At 46.0% G+C, this 13,027-nt stretch overlaps 2 protein-coding genes across 3 annotated transcripts; both read left to right on the top strand.

Annotated features, from left to right (window-relative positions):
• Positions 1-2,491: 2,491 nt before the first annotated feature.
• Positions 2,492-3,115, top strand: RB195_005829 (uncharacterized protein; the record flags this gene model as incomplete). The annotated part of the gene is made up of 1 exon (XM_064178583.1): positions 2,492-3,115. One exon carries the CDS (start codon positions 2,492-2,494, stop codon positions 3,113-3,115), a length of 624 nt encoding a protein of 207 aa, XP_064035617.1.
• A 208-nt stretch (positions 3,116-3,323) lies between these two features.
• Positions 3,324-6,410, top strand: RB195_005828 (uncharacterized protein; the record flags this gene model as incomplete). 2 transcript variants are annotated; one of them, XM_064178582.1, is made up of 8 exons in its annotated part: positions 3,324-3,680; positions 3,734-3,954; positions 4,074-4,218; positions 4,277-4,409; positions 4,464-4,576; positions 4,695-4,865; positions 4,921-5,091; positions 5,661-6,410. In XM_064178582.1, 8 exons carry the CDS (start codon positions 3,324-3,326, stop codon positions 6,408-6,410), a joined length of 2,061 nt encoding a protein of 686 aa, XP_064035615.1. The 2 variants fall into 2 exon arrangements, with proteins under 2 accessions (XP_064035615.1, XP_064035616.1); XM_064178581.1 differs by lacking the exon at positions 3,324-3,680 and having other exon boundaries at positions 3,865-3,917.
• Between the last annotated feature and the right edge of the window lie 6,617 nt (positions 6,411-13,027).

The following is a 13,027-nucleotide window of genomic DNA, read 5'->3' as shown; positions in this document are numbered from 1 at the left end:
GATACACAAGTCCAATTTCTCAGAAAATGCCACTACTGTTAATTTTAATTGATAAGTGAAGGGGAGCGAAGAAAACACCAAAATGAAGTCCGGCTTTAGCCGGACGTTCAGATGGATAAAAAAATTTTTGTCTCGTGTGTGTGTGTGTGTGTGTGTGTGTGTGTGTGTGTGTGTGTGTCAGTCACGAAATTCAAAAAGGGGGGTGCGACGGGTCAACCGGCGCTAGAAAGCTATAAAATGGGGTGTGACGGGTCCACAGGCGCCAGACATCTATAGAAGGGGGTGCGACGGGTCCACCGGCGCCAGATACCTACAGAAGCGAGTGCGACGGGTCCACCGCCGTCGGGTTGGTGCGCCGGAGCCAGATACCTATAGAAGGGGGTGCGACGGGTCCACCGGCGTCGGATTGGTGCGCAATAACTTCGTGTGGATGATGTAAATGATGGATGGTTGCAGCCTTTTCATAGCCGTGGCCACTGGGCGCTTTGCTTTTCACCTTTACGACTCCTCCGCGTGTCTATTTCCTTCTTCGTTCGCCTCAAGTTTGTAGCATGCCGTTCTCAGAAAGTGGGAACACGCATGCAAACGGATTCTTAAGTAGTAGCAAGATGTTTATATGATCTGACGTGGAACGTTATCTTTATAAGTAGGATGATGTCTTTCACGTCATTTTATGTTAAAACATCATTCTTTGATAACTATTGGGGGAAAACAGGAGGAATATCCATACTTCGAGTAATCCTTTCAAATTGTATCTATATTATTCTGGCATCGAAAGAGTGTTTGTAGCTGATGGTCGAATATTCTCCAAATGTAGAATTGACGCGTTTAGAAGGAAAGCTCCACAATCTTTAATCCGTAATTTATAATATAAACAAGAGAAGGAAAGCGTTGTTATAAAAACACAAATCTAATTTTACAGAAAACACCATTACTATAAACTTTAATGATCAGTGAAGGGGAGCGAAGCTAAAACCACCGAAAGTCTGAAGTCCGGCTTTAGCCGGACATTCAGACTGGTATATAATAACGGGCTTATTCTGTCACGTGTGTGTGTGGTGTGGTGTGGTGTGGTGTATGTGTGCACCGACGCCAGATAAAGAGCTATGAAATGGGGTGCGACGGGTCCACCGGCGTCAAATTGATGCATCGGCATCGTGGAGCGGTAAAATGGGGTACGACGGGTCCAACGGCGTCGGATTGTGCCACAATGCAGTATTATCGCGCGGTAACGTAGTGTGCATGTCGCGAGAGGTAAGTGGGACATTGCAACAGTTTTATACCTGTGGCCGCTACGCGCGTTGATTTTCATCTCTATTACTCATCCGCGCGTCTGTTTCCTTGCATGTTTCCCTCAGATTGGTAACATGCAGATCATGTTCTTCAAAAAGTGGAAACACGAATGAAACCGGCTGCTTAAATAGTGCATAATAGTTTGCATGATCTGACGAGGAATCTTATCTTTGTCAGTACGATGATGTCGTTCACGTCATTTTATGTTAAACATCATTCTTTCATAGCTGCTTGGAAAAACAGGGAGAACACCCATTCTTCGAGTAGTGCTTTAAAATTTTGTCTATATAATAATGGAATCGAAGAGTGTTCGAAGCTTAAGTTTGAACATTTTCAAAATGTGGAACTGGCGCGTTTAGAAAGAAAACTTTGAGATCTTTTGCTTCTCGTCACTACCATTAATTTCTGATTAATTCTGATTAATTGATCAGTGAATGCGAACGAGGGGAACACCACAAAAAAGTCTGAAGTCTGGCTTTAGCCAAACATTCAGACTTTTTTGTGGTGTTTTAAATAATGTTTCCAAGGTTTTAAAGAAAGGGTGAGGTTTTAAAGAAATGTACAATCATGTTTGAGTGTTTTCCAAATAAAAAACTAAAACTGACGTGTTTAGGAAGAAAACTATGAAGTTTGCCTAAATTTTTGAGGAAAAAATAGAAAATATTAATAGAAAATAATGATAGTTTTCTTTAATAGAGCCGGACAAAACAGCAGGAAATAATGATTCTAATTTTGCAGAGCCACGGACCTCCCTCACTAGAGGGATCACAGCCGGGCTACGTGGCGCGTCCCCAGGTGGCGGGGGATGAAAAGCGACCTTGTGCTTGCCCAAAGACGCGGGTGGATTCAAGGGATGGACTCCCTGTTTCTGCTGAGCCAGGACTGGTTCATGACACCCTTCTCTCTCGCACTTTGGTCCGACCAAAAGCCTGCAATCAAGTGACTGAGAGGCGCAAGGTAGGCGGTTTGGAGTTGCCTCCAACAAATAAGCTCCACATGTCTACTCCGGGAGAACGCAAGTTCTCCCAAAAACGCATGGGACTAGAGACTTGCAACCTGCCCATGGGTTTTAAAATTTTATGCATGTCACAGTAATAGAAAAGAGTCTCCTGATTTCGGAGGAAAGCCTGGTACGGTAGCGCCAGGAAGGACGGGGTTGCAGGAGTCATATAGGCTGCCGAACCGGAAAAGGGCTAGTATGACGATCTGTACTTATAACGCACGCACGCTTGCATCGGAAGCGACCATCGAAGATCTGATGATGCAAGTCAAGAAGATCAAGTACGACGTCATCGGACTGACCGAGACGAGACGACGTCACCCTCTCAACGCCGTATATGAAACTGGAGAAGAACTGTTCTTAGGAACATGCGACAGTAGAGGTGTTGGTGGAGTTGGCGTCCTCGTCAACACGAGTATGGCAAAGAACATCGACTCTTTTGAACAACTTACGACCCGAATCGGACGTCTGCGGATGAGAAGATGTGGCCCAACACCAGCTTTGACTATCTTCGTCGTTTACGCTCCAACATCAAGCTACGAAGAAGAAGTCGAAGCTTTCTATATGGACCTGGAGAAGTTCTACCGAGAAGATCATGCCTTTTACAAGGTGATAATTGGCGATTTCAACGCCAAGGTTGGCCCAAGAGGAACGCCGGAGGAACTTCACATCGGGACCCACGGCCTACACTGGAATGACCAGGGGGAGAGGCTCTCCGAGTTCATCATGATGACTAAGAACATCCATGGGAACAATTCCAGAAGCCCTCCTCTCTACGCTGGACGTGGGAGTCACCCAGTGGAAGGTACCGTAATGAAATAGGCCACATCATCGTCAATAAAAGGATGTGCTTGACGGACGTCACTGTTGTGCCAACATTCTATACGGGATCGGACCATCGTCTCCCTCAGGAAGATTTTCCTTCACGAGGAGAGAAGAGAAAGTCGCCAAGGTCAGAGAGCGATATCGCAGAACTATCATTACCTGGGATCTCTTCGCTACGCTAGCCGGCTTTTAGGAATATTCCGCAATGGACAACATCGACGAGGAATATAACCGGCTCGTTGAACACGTCCACGACTGCACGAAGAAGACTGAGAGTTTTAAAACCACCAAGAGACGCCTGTCTCTTGAAACTTTTGTCGAAACGTCCGAGCTCGCAAGGCTTTGCAGAGAGCGATCAAGGACGACCTTAAAGAGAGAAGATGCAGAAGTGCTGGCTGAAGCTGCAGAGGCGGGGAAAAGCATCCGCTATGCCAGTCGAGACTTCGACAGTCGCAAGACGAGGATGACTGCTCTCCGTAACCGGAAGGGAACAACCATTGCATCGAGAAGGGGAATGGAGAAAATCATCTACGATTTCTACTCTGATCTCTTCGACAGCCATGTCCACTTGCCTCCTCACCACCTGAAGATGGGAAGATGGACATGTCATTCCAGAGGTTCTCCCATCCCAGAACACCTGAAGAACCTTCCGGCAGTACTCATCACGCATCAGAAAATTATGATGCTCTTCGTGTCTCACGCGAAACCAGGAACCACTGGGCGACTCTGGCACGCGATTGGGACAAATGGAAGAATTACTGGCGCCTGCCGACCAGTTCGAAGATCAACGGGAGTCAAGGTGAAGGTGATCAAGGTGAACTTTGGATAGAATGTCAGTACTGTTAATTTTTACTGATCAGTAAAGGTGTGCGAAGCGAACATCACAAGAAGTCTGAAGTCCGGCTTTATCCTAGAGAATGTGGTTTTATTGATGAGTAGTTTGGTGTTATTTCAGCTGGAGAGAAATTATTGCTGAGATTCGAGAAGAAGGCACAAGGATCAAAGACAAACAGAGGACTCAAGATGCGATTTACAAACGTCTTGGTGTTTTTCGACGTAAAATAAGAGAAGAGCACCGCCTCGGTCACGATTATATCAAGGTAATTAGTTGCGATGAAAGTAAAAAGGTATAATCCGATTGAATCGTGCACAGTGCAGAGAATTAATATCCTTGGAGACGACTATGACAATTCCGAAATGGAAAATCTTATGAGAACATCAAATGTTGAAGAAAAAGATGTCAGAGGAGATGAGAAACTAATGATGGCTCCAATCCAGCTTATTCGAAATGGTATTTTTAAAACAATTTCTTGCATCTATTTTCCTTTTTGAAAGATTATTAAAGCGGTGAAGGTGGGGATGATGATGACTGGAAAGAATGTAACGGATTTTGACAAGAAGAATGTCCAACTGATCTCACCACGGTTCTTCCCGCTTACTCCAAACGGAAATGATACGGTATGATTGAGATGAGTTAAGAACCGTCGTTTAAGATTCTACATCTTACTTGTTCCTATACAATTTTAAATAATATGTAATAATATGTAATAAATATTTGCTGGTTTTTCCTTTCCAGATCCATGTAATTTCACCATCACTCTTTGCACTACACAGTGAAGGACAAGGAATAGAAAGAGAAACTAGTTTATCTAATGAAATGACACTTTCTGGAAAAAATGACAACGAAGCATGGTTGGACCTCATTATCGAAGCGGCTGGAGTGTCTGATGCTTTGTATAGTATGAAGGTTGGAATACAAAAAAATAGGGGTTGGATTTCTCTCAAAATTTAAATAATTCCAGAAGGACATGTTTACGTCGTACAAAAATAGACGAAGAGATGACCCTTTTTATAGTCCTGAGGGACAGCCACTTTGGTTCAGCAAAGAAAATGTGACCGAAATGTTTGGTGAGCAAGAGAAAGTCAAAGTGGAGCTTTTCGAGCGACTTCAAAGGACGTTTACCAAAGAACAGGTATTCTTTGGTTTCTGTTCTTCTTTGCGTTGTTGGTTTCCTTCTGACGCACTAACATGCATGGTAAACTCTCTAAAGGCTTGAAAAGTAACTATGTCTAAAGAAAAAATTCGAAGCGTGTGGAAAAACCAGTCACTGCATGTACTCCACTCCTTGGATCTATTTTGATGGAAAAAATATAAGAATCCAAGAGGCCCCCTTTTTTTGAAAATTTTTTGAAAATTTTTTGAAAAACGGTTTTTTCTAGTAAAAACGATATAACCATCTGTCATTACCTGATCACTTCGCGCGATATTTTTCCATCGTTGAATATTGCGGAGAAATCTTTAGAGGAAATGAGAAAAGTGAAATAGAAAAAATATAGAAGCTAGAAATTCAAAAAGATGAGATCGTGAAGGATATTTCGAACACTGGGCGCCATCAAGTCTAAAAATTTGATTGATCAGTAAGAAGAAAAAAATGATTTGGTGTGTACATTGCATTGAGAGCGACTGAAGTTAAGCAATTGAATTAAAATGTACAATTTGTCGCACAACAACTGATTTTCGTCTATTTCAATCTATTTGCAGCTGAACTTGATGAACATAACGGGATACAGTATAATGACCGAAAATCAACTAGATATGGTATATGGTTCGCAGTCTCCTTTTTACGATCCACAGATGCGGAAACATTTTTCAAACGTTTCAAGAAATGATGTGTTAGTTGCTGTAAATAGCATGATACATGGTCTGGCTACGGAAACGATGGAATTCAAGGCACAACGGCGGAAATCAATTGTGCTTTCTCCGCTTGTGCTTGGTTCGATCACTGTCGATCCCGCTACTGCATCACAACCCGTAATACTTTCCCCTGTTCTACTTACACCGGTCGTCTTATCGCCTGCCATTTTCGGAGCTGTCATATTGTCACCATGGGTGTTTGTACCCGTAATTCTTGCTCCACGTCTTTTGTCACCCGTGATTCTTTCACCTGTTATGTTTTCTCCTATTGTGCTTAGTCCACTTGCGTTTGATCCCCTTATCCTGTGTCCAGGTATTGGCACTCCATTCATCCTATCCCCGTTAGTACTTTCCCCATTTATTCTATCGCCTGTGGCACTCAATCCTCTTATTTTATCACCATTTGCTTTAACGCCATTTATTGGGGTCCCACACACATTGTCTCCTTTAATTCTTTCTCCGTTCATTTTGTCACCAATCATCTACTCCCCTCCTTTCATTTCGGCGTTTGTTTTATCTCCACATGGACTTTCGCCCATCATAGAATCCAATGGCAAGCACTTTACATCTATTCTTTCACCCAGCTGGCTCAGCTAAGCAAAACCTGATGAACTGCTCTTGTCAGAAGTATTAATCACCTACAAAAATGCAGTTTCCTCTTCCAAGACTTCTATTTGAATCGGGTACTATGTGGATTTGTTTACGTAAATGATATAATAATGATAATAAAACATTTTGTGCAGCTCTTCAGAAAATTGCATGCAACCCTCTCTTTCACTGGCTGGAATCCTCCATTGCAGTGAAAAACTTTATGAATACAAACAAACAATACGAGTTTACAAAAGTATTCCTGCTGCAAGGATGCCTTCCAGGCATTCGACGGGGGTTCGATTCCCCCCGAACGCATATTTTGCGGGCGTCATGAGGGACCTGTGTGTCTCTTTCAGTGTGTGTGTGAGTGTTCGAATGACAATTTCCTAGGAATTCAATTCACGTGAGACTAAAAGATAGGTCGCACGCGTTCGTGGTGTAATGGTTAGCATGGATGCCTTCCTAGCATTCGACGGGGATTCGATTCCCCCCGAACGCATCCTTTTGCGGGCGACATAAGAGGATGTGTGTGTGAGTGAGTGTTCGAATGACGATTTCCTAGGAATTCAATTCACGTGAGACTAAAAGATAGGTCGCACGCGTTCGTGGTGTAATGGTTAGCATGGATGCCTTCCAAGCATTCGAGGGGGGTTCGATTCCCCCCGAACGCATATATTGCGGGCGTCATGAGGGGTGTGTGTGTCTCTTTCAGTCTGTGTGAGTGTTCGAATGACGATTTCCTAGGAATTCAATTCACGTGAGACTAAAAGATAGGTCGCACGCGTTCGTGGTGTAATGGTTAGCATGGATGCCTTCCAAGCATTCGACGGGGGTTCGATTCCCCCCGAACGCATATTTTGCGGGCGTCATGAGGGACGTGTGTGTGTGTGTCTCTTTCAGTCTGTGTGAGTGTTCGAATGACGATTTCCTAGGAATTCAATTCACATGAGACTAAGAGTTAGGTCGCAAGCGTTCGTGGTGTAATGGTTAGCATGGATGCCTTCCAAGCATTCGACGGGGGTTCGATTCCCCCCGAACGCATCCTTTTGCGGGCGACATAAGAGGATGTGTGTGTGAGTGAGTGTTCGAATGACAATTTCCTAGGAATTCAATTCACGTGAGACTAAAAGATAGGTCGCACGCGTTCGTGGTGTAATGGTTAGCATGGATGCCTTCCAAGCATTCGACGGGGGTTCGATTCCCCCCGAACGCATCCTTTTGCGGGCGACATAAGAGGATGTGTGTGTGAGTGAGTGTTCGAATGACAATTTCCTAGGAATTCAATTCACGTGAGACTAAAAGATAGGTCGCACGCGTTCGTGGTGTAATGGTTAGCATGGATGCCTTCCAAGCATTCGACGGGGGTTCGATTCCCCCCGAACGCATCCTTTTGCGGGCGACATAAGAGGATGTGTGTGTGAGTGAGTGTTCGAATGACAATTTCCTAGGAATTCAATTCACGTGAGACTAAAAGATAGGTCGCACGCGTTCGTGGTGTAATGGTTAGCATGGATGCCTTCCAAGCATTCGACGGGGGTTCGATTCCCCCCGAACGCATCCTTTTGCGGGCGACATAAGAGGATGTGTGTGTGAGTGAGTGTTCGAATGACAATTTCCTAGGAATTCAATTCACATGAGACTAAGAGTTAGGTCGCACGCGTTCGTGGTGTAATGGTTAGCATGGATGCCTTCCAAGCATTCGACGGGGGTTCGATTCCCCCCGAACGCATATTTTGCGGGCGTCATGAGGGACGTGTGTGTGTGTCTCTTTCAGTCTGTGTGAGTGTTCGAATGACAATTTTCTAGGAATTCAATTCACGTGAGACTAAAAGATAGGTCGCACGCGTTCGTGGTGTAATGGTTAGCATGGATGCCTTCCAAGCATTCGAGGGGGGTTCGATTCCCCCCGAACGCATATATTGCGGGCGTCATGAGGGAGGTGTGTGTGTGTCTCTTTCAGTCTGTGTGAGTGTTCGAATGACGATTTCCTAGGAATTCAATTCACGTGAGACTAAAAGATAGGTCGCACGCGTTCGTGGTGTAATGGTTAGCATGGATGCCTTCCAAGCATTCGACGGGGGTTCGATTCCCCCCGAACGCATCCTTTTGCGGGCGACATAAGAGGATGTGTGTGTAAATGAGTGTTCGAATGACAATTTCCTAGGAATTCAATTCACGTGAGACTAAAAGTTAGGTCGCACGCGTTCGTGGTGTAATGGTTAGCATGGATGCCTTCCAAGCATTCGACGGGGGTTCGATTCCCCCCGAACGCATATTTTGCGGGCGTCATGAGGGACTGTGTGTGTGTGTCTCTTTCAGTCTGTGTGAGTGTTCGAATGACAATTTTCTAGGAATTCAATTCACGTGAGACTAAAAGATAGGTCGCACGCGTTCGTGGTGTAATGGTTAGCATGGATGCCTTCCAAGCATTCGACGGGGGTTCGATTCCCCCCGAACGCATATTTTGCGGGCGTCATGAGGGACGTGTGTGTGAGTGAGTGTTCGAATGACAATTTTCTAGGAATTCAATTCACGTGAGACTAAAAGATAGGTCGCACGCGTTCGTGGTGTAATGGTGTGAAAAAAGGTTTTAATGTTAGCATGGATGCCTTCCAAGCATTCGACGGGGGTTCGATTCCCCCGAACGCATATTTTGCGGGCGACATCATGTGTGGTGTTGTGCTTTCTTCTGTTATTTGAGTGTTCGAATGACGATTTCCTAGGAATTCAATTCACGTGAGACTAAAAGATAGGTCGCACGCGTTCGTGGTGTAATGGTTAGCATGGATGCCTTCCAAGCATTCGACAGGGGTTCGATTCCCCCCGAACGCATCCTTTTGCGGGCGACATGAGGGACTTGTGTGTGTGTCTCTTTCAGTCTGTGTGTGAGTGTTCGAATGACAATTTCCTAGGAATTCAATTCACGTGAGACTAAAAGATAGGTCGCACGCGTTCGTGGTGTAATGGTTAGCATGGATGCCTTCCAAGCATTCGACGGGGGTTCGATTCCCCCCGAACGCATATTTTGCGGGCGTCATGAGAGAGGATGTGTGTGTCTCTTTCAGTCTGTGTGAGTGTTCGAATGACGATTTCCTAGGAATTCAATTCACGTGAGACTAAAAGATAGGTCGCACGCGTTCGTGGTGTAATGGTTAGCATGGATGCCTTCCAAGCATTCGACGGGGGTTCGATTCCCCCCGAACGCATATTTTGCGGGCGTCATGAGGGACGTGTGTGTGTCTCTTTCAGTCTGTGTGAGTGTTCGAATGACGATTTCCTAGGAATTCAATTCACATGAGACTAAGAGTTAGGTCGCAAGCGTTCGTGGTGTAATGGTTAGCATGGATGCCTTCCAAGCATTCGACGGGGGTTCGATTCCCCCCGAACGCATCCTTTTGCGGGCGACATAAGAGGATTGTGTGTGAGTGAGTGTTCGAATGACAATTTCCTAGGAATTCAATTCACGTGAGACTAAAAGATAGGTCGCACGCGTTCGTGGTGTAATGGTTAGCATGGATGCCTTCCAAGCATTCGACGGGGGTTCGATTCCCCCCGAACGCATCCTTTTGCGGGCGACATGAGAGGATGTGTGTGTAGTGTCTGTTGAATAAATTTCCTAGAATTTCATTACGTGAGACTAAAAGATAGGTCGCACGCGTTCGTGGTGTAATGGTTAGCATGGATGCCTTCCAAGCATTCGACGGGGGTTCGATTCCCCCCGAACGCATCTTTTGGGCATGAGGGGATGTGTGTTATGTGAGTGTTCGAATGACAATTTCCTAGGAATTCAATTCACGTGAGACTAAAAGATAGGTCGCACGCGTTCGTGGTGTAATGGTTAGCATGGATGCCTTCCAAGCATTCGACGGGGGTTCGATTCCCCCCGAACGCATCCTTTTGCGGGCGACATGAGGGACGTGTGTGTGAGTGAGTGTTCGAATGACAATTTCCTAGGAATTCAATTCACGTGAGACTAAAAGATAGGTCGCACGCGTTCGTGGTGTAATGGTTAGCATGGATGCCTTCCAAGCATTCGACGGGGGTTCGATTCCCCCCGAACGCATATTTTGCGGGCGTCATGAGGGACGTGTGTGTGTGTCTCTTTCAGTCTGTGTGAGTGTTCGAATGACGATTTCCTAGGAATTCAATTCACATGAGACTAAGAGTTAGGTCGCAAGCGTTCGTGGTGTAATGGTTAGCATGGATGGCGTTCTGGTGTAATGGTTAGCATGGATGCCTTCCAAGCATTCGACGGGGTTCGATTCCCCCCGAACGCATCCTTTTGCGGGCGACATGAAGAGGATGTGTATTTTTGTCTGTGTGAGTGTTCGAATGACGATTTCCTAGGAATTCAATTCACGTGAGACTAAAAGATAGGTCGCACGCGTTCGTGGTGTAATGGTTAGCATGGATGCCTTCCAAGCATTCGACGGGGGTTCGATTCCCCCCGAACGCATCCTTTTGCGGGCGACATAAGAGGATGTGTGTGTGAGTGAGTGTTCGAATGACAATTTCCTAGGAATTCAATTCACGTGAGACTAAAAGATAGGTCGCACGCGTTCGTGGTGTAATGGTTAGCATGGATGCCTTCCAAGCATTCGACCGGGGTTTGATTCCCCCGAACGCATATTTTGCGGGCGTGAGCATGAGGGAGTGTGTGTGTCTCTTTCAGTCTGTGTGAGTGTTCGAATGACGATTTCCTAGGAATTCAATTCACGTAAAATAAAGATAGGTCGCACGCGTTCGTGGTGTAATGGTTAGCATGGATGCCTTCCAAGCATTCGACGGGGGTTCGATTCCCCCCGAACGCATCCTTTTGCGGGCGACATAAGAGGATGTGTGTGTGTGAGTGAGTGTTCGAATGACAATTTCCTAGGAATTCAATTCACGTGAGACTAAAAGATAGGTCGCACGCGTTCGTGGTGTAATGGTTAGCATGGATGCCTTCCAAGCATTCGACGGGGGTTCGATTCCCCCCGAACGCATCTTTTGCGGGCGTCATAAGGGATGTGTGTGTGTTTTTTGTGTGAGTGTTCGAATGACGATTTCCTAGGAATTCAATTCACGTGAGACTAAAAGATAGGTCGCACGCGTTCGTGGTGTAATGGTTAGCATGGATTCCTTCCAAGCATTCGACTGGGGTTCGATTCCCCCGAACGCATATTTCGCGGGCGTCATGAGGGACGTGTGTGTGTGTCTCTTTCAGTCTGTGTGAGTGTTCGAATGACGATTTCCTAGGAATTCAATTCACATGAGACTAAAAGATAGGTCGCAAGCGTTCGTGGTGTAATGGTTAGCATGGATGCCTTCCAAGCATTCGACGGGGTTCGATTCCCCCCGAACGCATCCTTTTGCGGGCGACATAAGAGGATGTGTGTGTGAGTGAGTGTTCGAATGACAATTTCCTAGGAATTCAATTCACGTGAGACTAAAAGATAGGTCGCACGCGTTCGTGGTGTAATGGTTAGCATGGATGCCTTCCAAGCATTCGACGGGGTTCGATTCCCCCCGAACGCATATTTTGCGGGCGACATGAGGGAGTGTGTGTGTGTCTCTTTCAGTCTGTGTGAGTGTTCGAATGACGATTTCCTAGAATTCAATTCACGTGAGACTAAAAGTTAGGTCGCAAGCGTTCGTGGTGTAATGGTTAGCATGGATGCCTTCCAAGCATTCGACGGGGGTTCGATTCCCCCCGAACGCATCCTTTTGCGGGCGACATAAGAGGATGTGTGTGTGAGTGAGTGTTCGAATGACAATTTCCTAGGAATTCAATTCACGTGAGACTAAAAGATAGGTCGCACGCGTTCGTGGTGTAATGGTTAGCATGGATGCCTTCCAAGCATTCGACGGGGGTTCGATTCCCCCCGAACGCATATTTTGCGGGCGTCATAGAGGGACGTGTGTGTGTCTCTTTCAGTCTGTGTGAGTGTTCGAATGACGATTTCCTAGGAATTCAATTCACGTGAGACTAAAAGATAGGTCGCAAGCGTTCGTGGTGTAATGGTTAGCATGGATGCCTTCCAAGCATTCGACGGGGGTTCGATTCCCCCGAACGCATCCTTTTGCGGGCGACATAAGAGGGATGTGTGTGTAGTGAGTGTTCGAATGACAATTTCCTAGGAATTCAATTCACGTGAGACTAAAAGATAGGTCGCACGCGTTCGTGGTGTAATGGTTAGCATGGATGCCTTCCAAGCATTCGACGGGGGTTCGATTCCCCCCGAACGCATATTTTGCGGGCGTCATGAGGGAGTGTGTGTCTTGTCTGTGTGAGTGTTCGAATGACGATTTCCTAGGAATTCAATTCACGTGAGACTAAAAGATAGGTCGCACGCGTTCGTGGTGTAATGGTTAGCATGGATGCCTTCCAAGCATTCGACGGGGGTTCGATTCCCCCCGAACGCATATTTTGCGGGCGTCATAAGGGATGTGTGTGTGTCTCTTTAGTCTGTGTGAGTGTTCGAATGACGATTTCCTAGGAATTCAATTCACGTGAGACTAAAAGATAGGTCGCACGCGTTCGTGGTGTAATGGTTAGCATGGATGCCTTCCAAGCATTCGACGGGGGTTCGATTCCCCCCGAACGCATCCTTTGCGGGCGACATAAGAGGATGTGTGTGTGA

The sequence above is a fragment of the Necator americanus genome, chromosome I, assembly GCF_031761385.1.
Source record: "Necator americanus strain Aroian chromosome I, whole genome shotgun sequence".
In the NCBI taxonomy this organism is placed as follows: domain Eukaryota; kingdom Metazoa; phylum Nematoda; class Chromadorea; order Rhabditida; family Ancylostomatidae; genus Necator; species Necator americanus.
Note: the sequence above shows the minus strand (reverse complement) of the source record. Positions and strands in the feature narration are given on the sequence as shown.